This window comes from Aquarana catesbeiana, linkage group LG02, assembly GCF_042186555.1.
Source record: "Aquarana catesbeiana isolate 2022-GZ linkage group LG02, ASM4218655v1, whole genome shotgun sequence".
In the NCBI taxonomy this organism is placed as follows: domain Eukaryota; kingdom Metazoa; phylum Chordata; class Amphibia; order Anura; family Ranidae; genus Aquarana; species Aquarana catesbeiana.
In genome coordinates, this window is record NC_133325.1 from 153,813,416 (window position 1) to 153,832,004 (window position 18,589).

General features: G+C 44.5%; 1 protein-coding gene across 1 annotated transcript in view; it reads left to right on the forward strand.

Moving 5' to 3' along the window:
- The window catches only part of ENDOU (endonuclease, poly(U) specific), a 48,856-nt gene extending 47,430 nt beyond the window's left edge, over nt 1-1,426 (forward strand). Inside the window, exon 12 of the mRNA XM_073613647.1 lies at nt 989-1,426. Within this exon, the coding sequence (XP_073469748.1) occupies nt 989-1,100 (112 nt within the window). The 3' untranslated portion in view covers nt 1,101-1,426. The remainder of the gene's footprint in view (nt 1-988) is intronic.
- Nucleotides 1,427-18,589: the final 17,163 nt, after the last annotated feature.

Here is an 18,589-nt window from a genome sequence, read left to right on the forward strand (position 1 = left end):
GCCAGAAGAGGATTTTATTACTAGTAAGTATAAAAAAAGATATAATTCAGACCCACTAGCAAACATCTATAAACTTTATTTGGGTAATTAAAGCATTATGATGGGATGCCTTAAAACAAAATGAAAAAAATAAATCTGTGGCCAGAACTCCACTTTAAGGGAAAAAATGGCAATTGTTTATTATATGCAGTGCTTAACCACTCTCTGCCCGCCCACAGTAGTTTTACCTGTACGTCACCTGGCACATGCACACTGGTGTGTCCCTTGGATTGTGGATCACGGTAACTGCCTGCTTTGAGCGGCCGGGATGTCACATAAGCGCTATGTGATAACATGATCTCAGTCATAACACAACTGAATGGGTTTCATTCTTTTTTTTTTTTGCGATGAATGGGTTTCATTCTTTTTTTTTTTGTGATGAATGGGTTTCATTATTAACAGTTGTGTTTAGTATTGTGATGCTGTAATTGTCCCATGGCTATTACATGGTTCCCGGGCAAAATCAGCACCCTGTACCATGTGATTAGCTGTAGCCAACCATAGATCACTAGTCATAGCTGTTATGAATGCAACCCATTAATGACAGTTCAAAACAGTGTTGTTAAAGTGATAATTACTTTAGCAGCAATCAAAGTGTTAAAAAAAAAATCCCTGATCACCCTGCCAGAGTAGTACAGTATCACTATAGTGACAGTTACTCTGATGAAAGTATGTGAAAAAAAATTGTACAAACAGAAAAAAATGTTAAAGAATTGAATAAAAAATTATTATTTTTTTTCAACATACTGCCACTAGTCAATATCCCTGATCCCTGCCACACCAGTCATATGATGACACTGTACTGCACTGGTGACGGTATGTAAAAAAACAAAACAAAACAAATGTCATCCGGTTAGGGTTTACAGCTACTTTAAATAGACTAATGTTCTTGACTTGCCCCAGAAAACTAAAGAAAATACCAATTATCTCTCAATATTTTTTTTTGCAGGTGTATAATCTCTATGGATGGGCATGAAATGGCCATTCGAACATATGAATGGACCAAGAACACCTATGGAAAGGGCAAGTGTTATATCGCCACAGCCTACCCCGAGGTTTAATCTAGTGACTGACAATATCACTTTATCATGTTTTAAAATGCAGCTTTTTTGTGAAATAGACTGGAAATTCAGAAAATGCACCCGTTCTATATTTTAGTATAATGTGTGTGGAGGCAAAAGAGACCAGACAATGAAACAGGCTTGTCACTTCTGTTATGTACATTCTGCCATTCCTTGTGTGGGCTTTTTACAAATACAGGTCAGCAAACAGAACAGACCCTTTTTAACACGAGAGAAGCTAAAAATCACTTTTAAAGAGAATGTATGTGTTTTCCTATATTTTCTTTTTTATGTTCAGTACTACAAAAATACAGTTTACAACAAAACATTTGTGTTTCTTTTTGATTGGGTTAACAAGAACTTTATGGACGAATTTAATGTTTAACAATTTTATTGATTTACTCCAATGTTGTGGATAGGCTGTGCTGTGAAGAGGATAAAATATTGGTTAGCGCTTGCTGGGCTTTCCTATTTTAAACATACTCTGTAAATAGATTATCATGGGACAAACATGTATTAGATGTTTATTTGTGAAATAAAGAATGAAATGCATAATGAAATATATATATACAGTAATTTCCATTTTAGGGGTAACTTTTCTGGCTTTTGATGTCTCGTTAACCATTTTAACATACAGTATATCTAAAGTATATAATTTTGGATAGAGTATAGAGAAAGGATTAAAACTATGGATGGGCCAAACACCCCCTGTTCGGTTCGCAGCAGAACCCCCGAACAGGGGAAATTTTCTAACCCGAACAGCGAACCTCAGTGAAGTGTATGGGAGCGGAACAGGAAAAATTAAAAGTTCCCATTTTGAAGGCTTATATGCAAGTAATTTGCAATAAAAGGGGTATGGGGGTCTAGGTACTGCCCTGGGGGACATATATCAATTAAACTTTTTTTTTAAAAAAACAATTGTTTTTTCAGGAGCAGTGATTTTAATTATGCTTAAAGTGCAACAATAACAATGAAACATTCCTTTCAATATAGTGCCTGGGTGGTCCCCTTAATGTGCCTGTAAAGTGGTGCATCTGTAGCATGCATAAAACATGCTACAGCAAAAATGACATTTTAAAGCAAAAAAAAAAATCATGCAGCCTGACAGGTCAGGAAAGGGGAGGGGACAAGCAAGCGCACCCCCCTCCTGAACAATACCAGGCCACATACCCTCAACATGGGGGGGTGGGTGCTTTAGGGCAGGGGAGGCTCTGCCCCCCCACCCCAAAGCACCTTGTTCCCATGTTGACGGGGACAAGGGCCTCTTCCCAATAACCCTGGGCTGTGGTTATCGGGGTCTCCGGGCAGGGGACTTAACAGAATCTGGAAGCCCCCTTTAACACGGGGGTCCCCAGATCCCGCCCCCCTATGTGAATGAGTATCGGGTACATCGTACCCCTACATATTCACCAAAAAAGTGTCAAAAAGTAATAACCACAGGAAACAGTTTTTGACAAGTCCTTTATTAAAAAAATTAAAAAATAGTGTCCCTCGATGTAATCCATCGTCAGTCACGACATCCACCGGACCTGAAAAATAGAAAAAGATAAAAATGCCTCCCGCCAACTGTCTGCTCTGCGCTTTGACAGTTCTTATATAGGCAAGGGACGGGGTCACCCAGCTACTTCACCTGGTGGCACGGCCCCTTCTGACATCACTTTTTTTACCAGGACTTTTTTTTTATTATTCAGCTGTCAGTGGGGAAACCTATTGACAGCTGATGACTCAACGGTTGTTAAGGATGCTGCAGCCGGCTTTATGGCCTGGCCCCTGCTCCTTAACAACCAGCTAACACTGCGCCCTGACTGGGCAAAGCTTACCCCAATCAGGGCACAGAATGAACTGTGCAGCGCTCAGTGCATTGCAGGGTATTCGTCGGGGTGAACAAGCAAATGTTTAACCCAAACTAATGCCCGGACCCAACCGTTCCCCCATCCCTAGTTAAAAGCACAGTTTTTTGCCATCTGTTTCTCATTAGGGAGATTTCCCTTAATTTCCCATCTTGTGGACTCAACACAAGGTGAGAGAAATTCTTTATCAATATGAGGGAAATTGCTATTAAACAGTTGTCACTGAAACAAGTGTCCTGATTTGAAGATTTCCCTTCTATTACTATTTTGGTGGATACGCAAAATCTTGGATTTACCCTTATTTTTTCCTGTGACAATAGTAAAGAAGGACAAAATCAGCCCAAGAAATTGCTAGATCAGATGGAAGCCCTTGGAGCTGCATGAAAATCACAGCATCTTTTATTCAATTAATGTATCTCATGGTAACACATTATTTGCCAACAACCTGCCCCTCAAAAGCTCTTAGACCATTTCTTTACATAGAACGTAGCATCTCACAGTCTAGCACATGGTAGTGGATGCTTGGAATAATCTACCAGCAGAGGTAGTGAGACAGTCAACAGTAAATGGCTTCAAACATGCTTGGGATAAACATAGGTCTATAGTCAGACAACAAGGTTAACGATAAATAAATAAATAAATAAACAAATAAAAGAAAAAATGGGCGGACTTGATGGACTAATCTGACTTTTTCTGCCGTCACTTTTCTATGTTTCTATGGTAACACATTATTTGCCAACAATCTGTCCCTCAAGAGCTCTTGGATCATTTTTTGCATAGACCGTAGCATCTCACCGTCACATGGCTTTTTACACTATAACTAAACTGTAACTGCCACAGAAATGTAATGTGTCTCAAGCATACGTTGTGACAGGGTCAGGAAATCAATAAGTAGATACCACTGAAACATTTCAATAATGTTTGAGTGAACTGTTAAAGTGATTGTAAAGGTTGGATTTATTTTAAAAAAATAAACATATTATATTTACGTGCTCTGTATAATGGTTTTACACAGAGCAGCACTGAACCTCCTCTTCTGGGGTCCCCTGCTGGCACTCTCGGATCCTCCTTCCTTCCTTCCAAGTGCCCCCATAGCAAGCTGCTTGTTATAGGGGCACTCATGCAGGCTTGATCCTGAGTCGAGCTGTGTGTGTTAATAAACACACACAGCCCAGCTTGGCCCCACTCTCTCCTCACAAGATTTGATTGACAACAGCAGGAGCCAATGAAGTCCTGTGGGGAGAGAGAACACAGAGCTGGATTGGGATCGGGCTTAGGTAAGTATTTAGGTGATGTTTTTGTATGCAGAGAATGCATTAAAGTGCATTCTCTGCATCCTAAAAAAAAGCATGCTTCTGTCATTTTAAGGTACAAGATATAGTACAGTGCTTTTGCCATGTCAATTGTTTCTTTCTATCTTGTACAATACCTGGCTGATCCTGCCTGTTCCTTTCTTCCCCTTTGTGAATGGACCATGTTTATCATAGCTGCTGATCCATGATATCTAGGTCAGTTTATGTGCCTCCAGCTCTCTCCTCTGTGTCTCTGCATCTCCCCCTTTCCCTGTCACTTCCATAGCCTGTGTGAGAAAGCAATCTCCTCCCTGCCCATCCCCTCTCCTCCAGCCTTCATTGAGCAATACTATTCCCCTGAAGTTGCTCCTCGCCTCCTCCGTTTTTTTTTTTTCTTCAAACCTGTGACCGGCACAGTGCCAATCAGTGCCGTGTGGACACATGGTCAGAGAGCACAGATTCCTCTTCTGATGTACGTCAGAAGGGAATCTCAGCCCCTCCCATTTGGCTTCCTTAGATCAGGTAAAGAGAAGAGGGAGGACACGTGACCACACGTCAGTGCTCTGAAAAACGTAGTTAGGATTATAATTTAAAAAAAAACAATACACTTTTTAGAGAGCAAAAAAAAAAAAAAAAAAGTATTTGGTACATGTGACTTTGCAACCACTTTAAGGTAAAACAATATAGAATATCTTCACTTTTTGAGTTTAGTTCCCATCATTGTCTTTTGAAAATATTAGATGTTTATTCCCTAAAAAATTATCCTATTAAAAAAAGATAAAGGAGGGCATTTTAAAGTAAACATGGTAATTCTGGATAGATTTTACTTTAATGCCGCGTACACACAAGCAGAATTTCCGTGGGAAAAAACTTGGATGGTTTTTCCGACAGAATTCCGCTCAAGCTTGGCTTGCATACACATGGTCACACAAAAGTTTGCTGAACTTTCGTTCGTCAAGAATGCGGTGACGTACAACACTACGACGAGCCGAGAAAATGATGTTCAATGCTTCCGAGCATGCGTCGGATTGTTTCCGAGCATGCGTAGGAATTTTGCGTGTCGGAATTGGTACAGACAATCGGAATTTCAGATCTGAACTTTTTCCGACCGAAAAATTGAGAACTTGCTCTCAGTCTTTTGCTGGCTGGAATTCCGCCAGCAAAAGTCCGATGGAGCATACACATGGTCGCATTTTCCGACCAAAAGCTCTCATCAGACTTTTGCTGGTGGAATTTCCACTCGTGTGTACGGGGCATTACAGGTCTTAGACATCTGTTGCTGGATTACTTCACTGAAGACCGAGAATGTGAATTATTTTATTTATTCTTTTCCTCTGTTATATCTACTCTGCACACAAAGTGAAAATGTATACAGTCCTACCTACATAATCATGTATAGACTGGGGAAGGATTAAGACAGATGTAAGCAAACCTGGAGAGGTGGAGATCTACCTGAACATTGAAGGAATTAAAGTTCAACCAGGTGCAGCACAATATTTTTAGTTTTTTATTGTTTTTTCCTGCAAATTTTTATGATTTTTAAGGTCAATAGGGAAGATATTGCCAAACAAAGAGGAAAATACAGTATATACTAATGCAAAAAAAAAAAGGCGGGGAGCAGCACTTTTTAAACGGCTTAAATGGAAACATTAAAAAAGCACAATTAATTCAAATGCCCTAAACCTGCCTGTGAAGTAGTGCACATGTATAATGTACTAAAGCATAGGCAACATTTACAAAAAAAGTGGCATTTATATTGCTTGTAAATTACAGTTCCTGGTTGCTTTGTTTTGTTTGTAAACGAGCAGCTGTGGATTCCATTCAACATTTATCCAGGTTCTGTATGGATTGTAAGGGGAACCACATGCACAATACAAAAATAACTGCCCCCCCCACATTTTAAAAGTGAGCATTCGACCCTCCCTCCTGAGTCATGCCAGCCTACCTGAAATAAAGAAACAATCAGCGAAAACAATTATTGGGTATGAGAAAAATGCAAGCTGTACACTATAGGCTGATCACAACACCTCCAATGTATATTTAAAGATAAAATTAGTGCAGCACAATAAAACACGGTAAGTTCATAAATAAATATAAAGGGACCAATGGATTCCCAATAGTAGAAGACGAAGACACCTCGTGGGAAGAAAGATTCCAATCCACTGAATGTTCTGAGTGACAGACCCTCCACCAGCAAGTCAATATTCTTACCAGATATGGTGGACCTCTGAGCTAACAGAAGGTCAAATCCGCTTGTATCCACAGTGGGATGGAAACTGTTGGCCGGTGCAGCAATGGAATCAGATCATCCAGTGTGAGTATGTAGATAAAATAAACACAATTTAAGTGCTCTCTGTCAAGTTCATTTATTCAAATAATCCACAATATAAAAGCTCTTGTAGCAGTAACATAAAGTGATGCTACGTGTAGCGATCGTATGACCAGTATAAAAAACAGCGGGATGCCAGAGATGGCAGCGGGTGACGTCCGCAAGATAGATTCTCCCCCGTACGTGTTACATCCTACGGTACTTCGTCAGTGAGACATGGATGAGTGAGTTTGGGGTGGTGGGACTTGACTGGTCTGCAGAGAATCCTGACCTCAACCCGATAGAACCCCTTTTGGAAGAATTAGAACGGAGACTGTGAGCCAGGCCATCTCGTCCAATCAGAGCCTGACCTCACAAATGCGCTTCTGGAAGAATGGTCAAATATTCCAATAAACACACTAAACCTTGTGAACAGCCTTCCCAGAAGAGTTGAAGCTGTTATAGCCGCAAAGGGTGGACCAACTCAATATTGAAGCATACGGACTAAGATTGGGATGCCATTAAAGTTCATGTGCGTGTAAAGGCAGGCGTCCCAATACTTTTGTAATACAGTGTACCAGGGGTACATATCATCGCTTGTTACTCATTCAAAAAAAAAGAAAAAATAGTAAATAAACGCATACACAATGTACATAGCTATATCTGGTCAAAGACATCAGCCAGCACCACCATCCTCACTGTTTAAATTTACCTGAAAGGGGCCGGGGATGCGTTGTTATTGGATGCTGGCATTCTGGCAACTACAGCCCTGAGCGGGAAGCTGTCCTTTATTAGTGGCAGTAGTATCGCCACTAATGAATGACTTCTTGCACAGCCAGGAGTTCATTGCAGCTGGTGAACAGGCCTTTTAGAATGTTTGCTGAAAAGCTAATAGCTTGAGTTCCCGATAAAACCTGCATCACCCTGAACTCAAACTTCATCTCACACTTTGCTAAATGAACACTCACTTTACAAAGTATACAAGCTCTACTCCTTAAAAAAATGAACCCTAATGCCCCGTACACACGGTCGGACTTTGTTCGGACATTCCGACAACAAAATCCTAGGATTTTTTCCTACGGATGTTGGCTCAAACTTGTTTTGCCTACACACGGTCGCACAAAGTTGTCGGAATTTCCGATCGCCAACCACGCGGTCACGTACACCACATACGACGAGACTAGAAAAGGCCGGTTCAGAACCAAGCGCGGCACCCTTTGGGCTCCTTTTGCTAATCTCGTGTTAGTAAAAGTTTGGTGAGAGACGATTCGCGCTTTTTCAGACTCGTGGCTTTCAGATCGTTTTCTGCCGTTCAGTTTGTGCTTGTGGGTTTGTATCTGCCCTTCAGTGCGTGCAAGCAAGTTCCGCGTGACTTTAAGTAGTCATTCTATTCTTGTTCGTTCGTTACTGGTTTTCAGGTCGCTCTTCACAGGCCTTGCTGTTCTTCAGTACGTTCTGTTACTTCGTTCTGAGCAGCCGACCGTTTTCTAGCCATGTTTCGTATGTGTACTCCTCGAAGAGTTCGTGCTGTGCGGGGGCTTGGTGTTGGGGTCCTGACCTTGACACAAGTCCAGTCCATGAACAGGGTGGGGAGGAGTTCATGGACCAAGAATTGGTTGCTTCAGCGTGACCAGTTCTCTCATATGCCTTTGCTCCGTGAGATCCGTGAGAATAATCCTGATGATTTCAGGAACTTTCTCAGGATGACGGACCCCGTGTTTCACCGTTTGTTGGCTTTGCTGACCCCCTATATCAGCAGGCAGGATACCTGCATGAGGCAAGCCATCACTGCGGAGCAGAGGTTGGTCGCTACCTTGCGGTATTTGGCCACAGGGAGAAGCCTGCAGGACTTGAAGTTCTCGACAGGCATCTCCCCCCAGGCTCTTCTTTGTGGACATTTACTGCTTGTGTTTGTTTGAGCTGACCCTGACAGAAATGTGTGGAGTGCAGAAAATGTCGTGATTGTGTAACCTTACAAAGCACTGTTGGCTGTTATTTACTAAATGCAAAGACACTTTTCACTACAAGTGCACTTGCAACTGCACTGAAACAGCACTTGTAGTGCAAAGAGGATTTGCCCTTAGGAAATAACCCCCATTTTCTCATAAAACAACAATTACATCACCCCAAAAGTGTTGTAGCATTGAGACAATAATCCACACCTTCTTGATTAACAATCTTTTTAATACCTGAACAATCACATGTGCATTTACCAAAGGTTTTTCTGACAAACCGACATGTTTGTTGTATAACAATTTTTGTGGTGTCATTATCCAAAATCAAAATGTCCATTTTATAGAAAACAGGCCTGTGTAAAACCAACAAGAAAGACACAAATCTTGATCTTACAAAGTTCACATTTGGTAGAACTTGAAGGCAATATCAGACATGAGTATTTAGGAACTGGGTTTGATATTGCGTTCAGATGGGGGGAAATCACCCCAGGAAAAGCCAAATTTGGAAGATGCACACAAATTTCACAATGTCAACATGTGCTATCTGCCATCAGGGGGGATCAAGGGACGTGTTTTGGGGGAGAAAGCCCTTCCTCACCGCTACTTTATTATTGAGGAAGGGGTTGCACCCCCAAAACGCGTCCATTGATCTCCCGTGATGGCAGATAGCACATGTTGACACACTGTGTGCATCCTCCAAATTTGGCTTTGGGAAAAATCACAAAAACATTTCGCACATTGTAGCACACAAAAGAAGAAAGTGATTTGGAGGGGTTTTAAACTCTCCCCAAAACATCAATGATGTTTTTATATTTTGGAATAACATCATTGATGTTACAAACATTGATGTTTTCCAATTGTAAATTACACCCCATGATCTCCCCGATCAGGATCTGGGCACTTTCGGATGTGAAAGGATCTTCATCCACAACCTCACGATCACCTAAAAAGAGAGGAACCCAAAATAAATTAGGTCTAAAAAATATGCCGCCATCCATCTCTTACCTGAGCCTGTGGTCGCAGACACTCACCTGTTGTGGTGACTAGTTCCACTACGTCTTCTTCCTCCTGCTCATCTTGTGTTGGGGGGATTTCCCCTTCTTCCGGGGGGGGGGGGGGGGGGCTCTGGTCTCCTCGGATGAGGGGTGTCCTCCGAGTCTTTTCTCCCCTATGTAAAACAAAAATGGTATAATTAGCACACAGATATTTGATGGCAGAACTATAAAGATGAAGCATTGCTTGGAAGTGGGGTACAATGATCTATTTTAGCAGAGTTCCAAGATGTAGCTTTTTTAATGCCCCTTTGTCAACCTGCAATACTTTACCTGTTTGGTACAAGCTTCACAGATGGAGACCCCTCTATAGTATACACTGGAGCACCTGTGTGGCCCCCCTAATAAAAATGGTGTTCTGGTGTCCCAGACTAATGCTCCAGTGTCCAGATGTGAAAACAGCTGCTCAGTGTCCTCTCCTTACACACAATCTAGTTTGCATTTCATTCTAGTAACAAACCCATCTGCACAACCAAATTCTTTGAAGACAAGTATAGGGCGTCAAAATGGTGGCCAAATGCATATGGCCTAAACAATGGTATTTTATCGTCACAAATAAAAATGTGTGATCCGAACGAATAATGTGCCCATGAACATGAAAGTTGCCATTTTAAACTGTACAACAGTTCCTAAAAGCACATGGAGCAGCACGAACGTAATAAACACAAGAACAATAGGAACACAGCACAACTACTTTTTTGCAGCACTCTCCGGATCTTTCTGTACTTCTCATGTTCTCGTAATTTCAGGTCCGACCACCGCTTCCTGAGCTGATCTTTCGATCGTCGTACCCCGAATTTCCGGTGCAGACTCCTGACCACTTTCGCCATGATCTTGGCCTTTCGTATATTGGGGTTGGGGTAAGGCCCATACTTTCCATCATAGTCGGCCTTCTTCAGGATGTCCACCATTTCCAACATCTCCCCAAAGGACATATTTGAGTCCTTTAATCTCCTTCTAGATCGGGACGTTTCAGGCTCTGGCCTTTCCTCCTCCTCCTCCTCCTCGTTGCTGTAATTAGCACGATCCTGCTGTCTATCCGCCATGTGCTCTTCCTCCACTGCGCCGAACGAAAAGGGTCGGGGAATAGAATAGAAAGAACGTCAGGGGCGGGCGGAGTTATGCGCATGCGCAGTGTGTATAAATCGTAACGCGCGCGTCTTACGTACGATCTGTGAGCGGAGGAAGGAGCATCGGAGACGCCGATCGTGCTAACGAAGGTAGGATCTAAACTTGGGCCTATACTGCTTCGAAATGGAGGCCTATATTGTAACAAGATTAGGGGAGTTTGGCCTGACATTAGGGTTTGTCTTGTGTTGTGTCTTGCAGAGAAAATGGATGGGTTCAACGACCACAATTTCCTGCCCCTGTTCATAGACAAGTACAGGGAGCTGCCCTGTCTGTGGCAAGTGAGACACCCCCACTATAACCATAAACAGAAGAGGCAGGCAGCGCTGGAGAAACTGCTGGAGTTGGTGACGCCGGTGGTCCCCACAGCAACCATCCCCTATTTAAAAGCTAAAATTGGTGGCCTGAGGAGCACATATCTTAGGGAGCGCAAGAAGGTCACAGATTCCCAGAGATCCGGAGCTGCAGCAGATGACGTTTATGTCCCCAGGCTGTGGTACTATGAGAGACTGCGATTTCTGTCAGACCACACTGAAGTCAGGGAATCCCTCTCTACTCTTTCTTCCACCCTTCCTTCCATCCCAGCTGAGGCTTCTGATGTCCAACCTGGGCCTTCCAGCCAGGAAGAAGTGGAGGAGCCCAGCTGGAGTCAGGTATAGCATTCTTCTACAGATTTCTGGGCAATAAATAAATGATGTTTACTAGATGTTATTATTGATCACTAATTGCTGATTAAAAAAAGTGTTTTACATATCAATAGACAGTAGTGGGCACCCAAAATTGGGACAAGAATGCAAAATGCTGGGCTCAGAAGGATAGTCTGTTATATTTGTTAACATTCAATTTGCAGCAGTCAGGAGGTGAAAATTGTGTGTGATTGATATAAAAAATACTAAAACTATGTCCCTTTTTCATACACAGGATGACCTCAGCCAGGAGGAGGCTGTGGAATGTGGCAGTCAGGAGGAGGCGGGGATTATTAGTGTCAGCCAGGAGGAGGCGGGGATTAGTGGCAGGCAGGAGGAGGCGGGGCTAAGTGTCAGCCAAGAGAAGCCTGGGACAAGTCGCAGCCTGACTGAGTCTCAGGTTCCTCCCCTCCGCCTGCCACATAAATGAGCCAGGAAGGCCACTCCAAGTCCCGTGCAGGATTCAGCGTACAGGCTGATCCAGGAGGCTTCGGCGTCCCTGAGAGCCTTCCCCAGTGCTGAAGAGGCCTTTGCCTGCATGGCTGCCACCAAATTGCTGGGCATGCAGGAGGGCCAACGCAAGATCTCTGAGGACCTGATTTATAAAGTCCTACGTAAGGGGGAGAGTGGGGAACTGACACACAAGACGGATGTCATTGAGATCGACGATCCTCCTCCTCCTCCTGCTGCCACAACTCCACCACCACAGCCAAAGCCTGGAAGGAAGCGTGGAAGGAAGACCAAAGAGTGATGACCCTGGGTTCAGTCTGGTCTGACAGAAGATGCAGTCTCCCGTATGACCACAGCCTGGGGACACAGATGTCATCTGCTGCTTTCCGGATCTCTGGGACTTCTGGACCAGACTGCCCTCCCTTAGATATGGACTCCTCAGGCCACCAATTTTGCTTTTAAATAATTGATGTGTGCCCTGGGGGTCCAAGGCTTCGCCCACTTCTGCAGTTTCTCCAGCGTTGCCTCCCTCTTTGTTTATAGTTGTGACCCCTTAATAAAATTTTTTTAGGTAAATTCTACTCTCCTGTGTGTGTTTTCATCCAAAAAGGACCGTTTGTTGGTGAGGATTCAGGTACATTTCTAAAAACATAAAATGTGAAATTAACAAGGGACAACAACACCAAACAATCTCCTACAGATTAAATAGAACAACATATCAATGGTGTTGTGGGAACTTGTCACAAAAAACACACAAACATTTTCGGGAGTACAAATCAAAATCACCAAAAAAAAAAATTAAAAAAGAGAAACACAAAAAAAGATTCTACATTAAAGTCAAAAAAAAAAAAAAAAAATATGTTGCCAGATGTGAGAAATCAAAATATATTGAGGGAATCCCAATAAATAGTAACGAAAGAAGTTTGTGAGAAGTGTGTGTGAATATGAGCATCAAAACTACTTAATTCTTGTCACATTATAAAGAAGAAGAGAGTGCGCTGTATTAAACCATTTTGAACATTGCAGCGTGACGAAAGTGCTGTATCCATTGCGAACGCTAAGTTTACCAGAACGAGCTGTCCCGTGTTCGAATTTCTTCTGAGCATGCGTGGCACTTTGTGCGTCGGAACAGGCCACACACGGTTGGAATTGACGCGATCGGATTTTGTTGTCGGAAAATTTTATCTCCTGCTGTCCAACTTTGTATGTCAGAAAATCCGATGGAAAATGTCCGATGGAGCCCACACACGGTCGGAATTTCCGACAACACGCTCCGATCGGACATTGTCCATCGGAAAATCCGACCGTGTGTACGGGGCATAACACATACAAATTCTAAGATACTTTCTATTCAGCTATACAAATATCAGACTGAGAAACGTAGGCAATGTCTGCTGGTCCCCATCAGGGAACACATACAAAGGTTTCTTCTTCTTTTACATAAAAAAAGTCAGCATTTTTATAAACGTTCACTAGCTAAAACAGAAGGAAGGTTTTCCCTTTAATCACAACCTACATGGTAATTAAGGTGCGGCTCCACAGTGTAATTGTGTTATTTTAAATTGTCTGCCTTTTATTTTCTACATAATAGGACCATAAATTGCCACTAGAGGTCACAACACACGCATTTAAATTAGAATGAGAGCAAAGGTACTCACGTTCAGCTTACGATCCGATTTTGATGTGATATGCATTATAGACTTGATAATGTACGCCATACAGCTTGTTTAAAGTGTATCTAAACCTAAAAACATAAATGTAAATATTGCAGCCTTATCAGTTCCTAAATGTGGTGGCTTCATTGGTTTTCTTTTTAAAGCGGAGTTCCACCCAAAAATGGAACTTCCGCTTTTCGGATACCTCCCCCCCTCCGGTGTCACATTTGGCACCTTTGAAGGGGGAGCAGATACCTGTCTAATACAGGTATTTGCTCCCACTTCCGGGCATAGATAGCTGAGCCACCCACGGGTATCTACACCATTCCCGGCGCTTTCTCTGTCCCCCCCCCCCCCACTGTCTTCTGGGAGACACACGGGTCCCAGAAGACAGCAGGGATGAGTGGGATCGCGACTCGCGCATGCACAGTAGGGAACCAGGCTGTGAAGTCGCAAGGCTTCACTTCCTGATTCCCTTACGGAAGATGGCGGCGCCTCCACCCGAGAGCTGAGGGACAGATCGGCTTCGGGTGCCGACATCGCAGGCACCCTGGACAGGTAAGTGTCCTTATTTTAAAAGTCAGCAGCGGCAGTATTTGTAGCTGCTGACTTTTTTTTTTTTTTAAATTAGGCGGAACTCTGCTTTAAGGATGACAACGCTCACTCACTGTACTAATGTATGAAGGAACATTGTTGTCACCCTAGGCTGCTTTCCTGATTAGAACTACAAACACCTCCCCCTTTTCGGCATTGTGTTGTTCATAGAAAAAGCTAGTTTCTAAGGAAGGGTCCATGTTCAAGTAATTGATTAAAACTGTATAGCGACCAATCATGTTTTACCTTTAATTTTTGGGTAAAATGAAATAAATGTGATCGCTAAGGGCAGTATGTTCATTTTTTCCTATTTTCTTTATCAACAAATCAGCCTCTTTGTATTTTTTAACCAAATGTAATACAGGATTGACAATATAATAGACTATCGCAAGAGAATGGAAATTCATAGTTTTTTAATGTCTACTTTCTAAGCCTATAGAATAATGTACTCAAATGTATCTCAACAACAGGACACAGATAGCAAACAAAAAATAAAAACTGTCAGGGGTCCTAACCATTCAGATCTGACTGACATTTCCTTCACAGTAATTTGCAATGCCTAATTGTGCATGAATTGTTCTAGCCAGCGGTTTGGCTGGCGGTACCTTGCACTCATAAAGCGCAGAGCGCTGTTATCTCTTTTTTTCTACTTTATTGAAAAGTTAGAGTGTGATATTTCATTCATTTCTTTGCACCATAGATGCCTAGAAATGAAAGTTAGAAACAGTGCAGGATGAAACCACTGCAGCCCACTAATTGGCTATTGAAAGACTTAAAGACCTTGTTCACATGGGCGGTCAGAGGGAGGTAAAAGCAAGTGGTTGAGCTGCAGCTTTACCCCCCCCCCCTCCAATCCACCTACCTGAACACAGAAAGACAGCCACTCAGGGCTGTACACATCCAATACCAACACCAAATGCACCATTCAATTAAATTGGGACCACTGTATTTGCCTTGCCCAATGGCAGCCCGTGCATTAAGGCCGCACGGGCGCTGCCCCCTCTCTCCTGCCACCCCCTCTGTGCAGTATGGATAGATTCATGCATTGCATGAATCTATCCATCGCCGCCGCGGCCACCGTCTATTCAGGCGTCTGGCCCCTTTTCGGGCCCCGGGCGCCTGAATTACAGTGGCGGAGGGTGTTTTTGAATAGGCTCTAATAGGCGTCAGAAACAGTTCACTCAGCTGTGTTAGGAAAGCGAATGAATATTCGCTTTCCTAACACTGATCCGCCTCTCTGCCAATCAGGTGCTCGGGTCTGTTACCTGTCACCTGATAGGCTGAAACGACAGGTGCCGCTATTGGACGCCTATCAGGAGGAGAGGACGGGAGTCGGGAGATGAGGACAGCAGGAGACGCTGGTTTGAAGGACCCCGCTCGTCGCCATCACCCGCTGCCCCACCAAGACAGGGTAAGTGCCGGGCAGACGGTGAGCGTGCGGGGGGGGTCACACTGGTAGCATTCGATGGCACAGTGGCAGCATTTAATGGACACACTGGCAGCATTTAATGGGCAAACTGGCAGCATTTGATGGGCACACTGGCAGCATTTGATGGGCACACTGGCAGCATTTAATTGGCACAGTGGCAGCGTTTGATGGCACAGTGGCAGCGTTTGATGGCACAGTGGCAGCATTTGATGGCACAGTGGCTCGTTTGATGGCACAGTGGCTGAAATTGATGGGTTTTTTTTCAGAAATTTTCAGTTTGTTTGCGCCCCCCCCCAAAAAATTTGGAACACCAGCCGTCACTTCCTGCAACATAGGTGTGCCCACAGGCACATCCTAATCACCCTGTGCTGCGCAGCGTGTTTGAGCTTTAGGTTGCACACCCTATAATACAATAGGCTGCGCACACCTATGCCCTGCAATCACATGCAATGCATGCAGTTGTAGCGCGACGGGTGAGCATTTTAAGAGTTAAAGTGTTACTAAACACACAACAGTAAAATCAGTCTGTATAAGCAGTAAAGCATGATTGTTATACTCACAGTGGAACCAAAGGGGTTAATCGTCTGTGTCACGGAACGCCCCACACTCCGCTTGAGTGCTTCCGTCATATACCGCTTCCTAAGTTCTGGAACACGAGTCCAATAGATCTGGCTATAGGAACCCCAAGAACTAGACAACACCAGTCTTGGAGTACATCAGAACTACCTTTATTTTGAGATCTCACAGACCTTTATACAGCAGGGATGACTCAAAGCTAACCTAATTAACATGACCTAATTTACTACAAAATGTACCCAAACCAGATGACAGTCTTGTGGGCACCGAGCTTCACACATTAATACAATTAACAATACAAACAACAATCTCCCCCCTCCTCAGCCTAGACCATTCGTCTATTAGCCAGGGCTGGTGGCTAATGTGATCAGCTCTCTCAATTAACATAAACACATGTTGATAACACCAGCATCTCCTCACAGGATGTGTCTCAGCAGAACGAATCAGTCTCATCAGCAGGGGGCCGCTGGAGGAATCCCCCCTCCCTCTTCAGGGACACAAATATACAGCAAGGAGTCCCCATACAATATATACATGACTGAGTCCGATTAACACAGTTCAGACTGGATTTCTCATTCACCTCAAATGCTAGGGCCCATAATCGGTGGGCAACAGGCTTGCATATAGTCCTCTCCAACAGCCTCCGCTCTGGCCATGCCCGTGACATTTCTCCCCTTTCGGCAGGAGACTAACACAGGAGGAGACCCCAGACGGGTTGACTCCGAAGTTAGTCCACAGCTCCAGTCCTCTACTGCCTGTACCCACACAGTACCCCAAACAAATCATCCCAAACAGTGCATTACTCACCCAGCCATCCTCTGCCTCTCTCAGAGAACATATCTGCCGCTGGGGAGAGGCCCGGACTGGCCCTTCTCCCTGGAATCCTTTCTGCCGCTGGAGAGAAGACAGGGGGACTGGGCTCACTCCATCCTGCTGTTGGGGATCTGGGCCGACTGCCCAGCATCCCTGGGGTATACAGGTGGGGACTGAAGCCCCATCAACCGACACCAGATCAAGCTGCAGTTGTGAGGTGATGACTGCATTCTCTCCTTGGATCCTGATCTGCAGCTCGCGATAGACTGCAACCTCCTCACCTTGGGCCTCCACAATTGCTGCAGGTGTGGGGCAGAGGTCTTGGACCCTCTGTCCGGTTGCCAGCACTTCTGCTGGGGGTTTGCCAGGTGGTTCCTCCTCTACAGAAACGTCTATTAAATCCCCAGTCTCTGGAATTGGTAAAAGTGTGGGACAGAGGTCTTGGACCCTCTGTTCAGTTACCAGATCTTCAGCTGGAGAAGTTTGTTTTAACTCCATAGATGCTGCTGGCAGAAAATCACATGTCCCTGTCAGTGTTGTGGGAGAAAGGCTGACTACCTCTTCTCTCAGGAAGGCTGAAGCCACTGTTGGTGCTGGGCAGAACACAGTGAACTTTGGCCCTGATAGCAGCTCTTCTGCTGGAGGCTCATCAGGTTGTTCTTCCTCAGCAGAAAAGTCTATTAAATCCTCTACCTCTATAACTGGTGTCTGTGGATAGAGGTTCACCATCTCCTGTCCGTGGAACTCAGAAGATGCCATCAGTGCTGAGCAGAGCGCAATGAAGTTTGTCCCTAATCCCAACTCTTCTGCTGGGGGCTCACCCGATGGTTCTTCCTCAGCAGAAAAGTCTATCAAATCCCCTGTCTCTGCAACTGGTGTCTGGGGATGGAGGTTCACCATCTCCTGTCCATGGAACCCAGAAGATGTTATCAGTGCTGGGCAGAGGTTAGCAGAGCTCTGCCCTGTTGTCAGCACTTCAGTTTTGGGGATGGCAATCTCCAGATTTTCCACTGCAGATTCTCTAGCATGCTGCTGGACAGGTACATTCCTCCATCCAAGATCATCCCATGCAGAAACAGGATCATCAAGGTCAGTCAGCACTTGCTGCATCCGCCATAAGACCTCCGCCTCCATAGCTGTGGGGGCAGGTTGGCAAAGCACACTATCGCTCTGCCACATTGCCGACTCTTCAGCCAGGATTTCAGGGTTGTCAGCTGGTATTTCCTGATAGTCCCAGGCAAAGGGAGCCCAGCCCTGGCACTGAGCAATGTCTAGCAGCCGTCTGTAGGCGATCTCTAGCTCCCATTCCTGAACGGCCAGAAACTCCAAATCTTCCTGTGCCCAGTGCACTTCCGAAATGTTCAGTAGCCCTTCTCTGAAATCCATGATTTCGTCCACCCGCCGCTCCAAATCACTCCCAAAGTTAGGGTCCCCTGTCAGCTTCACAAACAACAGTCCCAAGCCGCCGTAGCTTAAGCCTTCCGTTGGGCTGTCATCCGCTATCCAGGGACATGCTTGGGATACATGCCACCGGAAGGCTCTGTAGCTCTCATCCAGCTTTATCTCTGCCCAGACCAGCCTGCTTAATTCAGCTGTCTGCTTCTTGTGTGGTTTTTCTCCCAAAAACCGCACCCGCAGTCCGTACTGCGACCAGTACCTTTCCTCGATGGAGGGGAGAACTTTTCCCTGGTGTCGCTGCTC